The 369-nt window shown below is 59.3% G+C and overlaps 1 protein-coding gene across 1 annotated transcript in view; it reads left to right on the plus strand.

Annotated features, from left to right (window-relative positions):
• Window positions 1-275: 275 nt before the first annotated feature.
• The window catches only part of HGH1 (HGH1 homolog), a 2,371-nt gene continuing 2,277 nt past the window's right edge, over window positions 276-369 (plus strand). Inside the window, exon 1 of the mRNA XM_005865084.2 lies at window positions 276-345. Within this exon, the coding sequence (XP_005865146.1) occupies window positions 276-345 (70 nt within the window). The remainder of the gene's footprint in view (window positions 346-369) is intronic.

Consider the following 369-nt stretch of genomic DNA (forward strand, 5'->3'; position numbering starts at 1 on the left):
GCTGCCTCCTGCACGCCCCCTACTGGGGATCGAGCCCGCAACCCGGGCCTGTGCCCCTTGACCGGAATCGAACCTGGGACCCTCCAGTCCACAGTCCGACGCTCTATCCACTGAGCCAAACCAGCCAGGGCTATAAAAATATTTTTTTAAAAAATACTAAAATTGAAAATATATGAAAACGGGGTTAGGCAGGAATGCAAGGCTGGTCTAACACTGCAAGTTAAAGTCATTGACCGCGTCTCTCCCAGCGAAGGTGGGCCTCTGCCCAGCCCACGATGGGGGCACGTGATGGCAGCCAGCAGGGCCGCGGGCCACCCCCGGGGAAGGCGCCAGAGGGGCCCCAACGTGTGCGCCTACAGGAGCCCCAGG

Source organism: Myotis brandtii, unplaced genomic scaffold (assembly GCF_000412655.1).
Source record: "Myotis brandtii unplaced genomic scaffold, ASM41265v1 scaffold1956, whole genome shotgun sequence".
NCBI classification, from domain to species: Eukaryota; Metazoa; Chordata; class Mammalia; order Chiroptera; family Vespertilionidae; genus Myotis; species Myotis brandtii.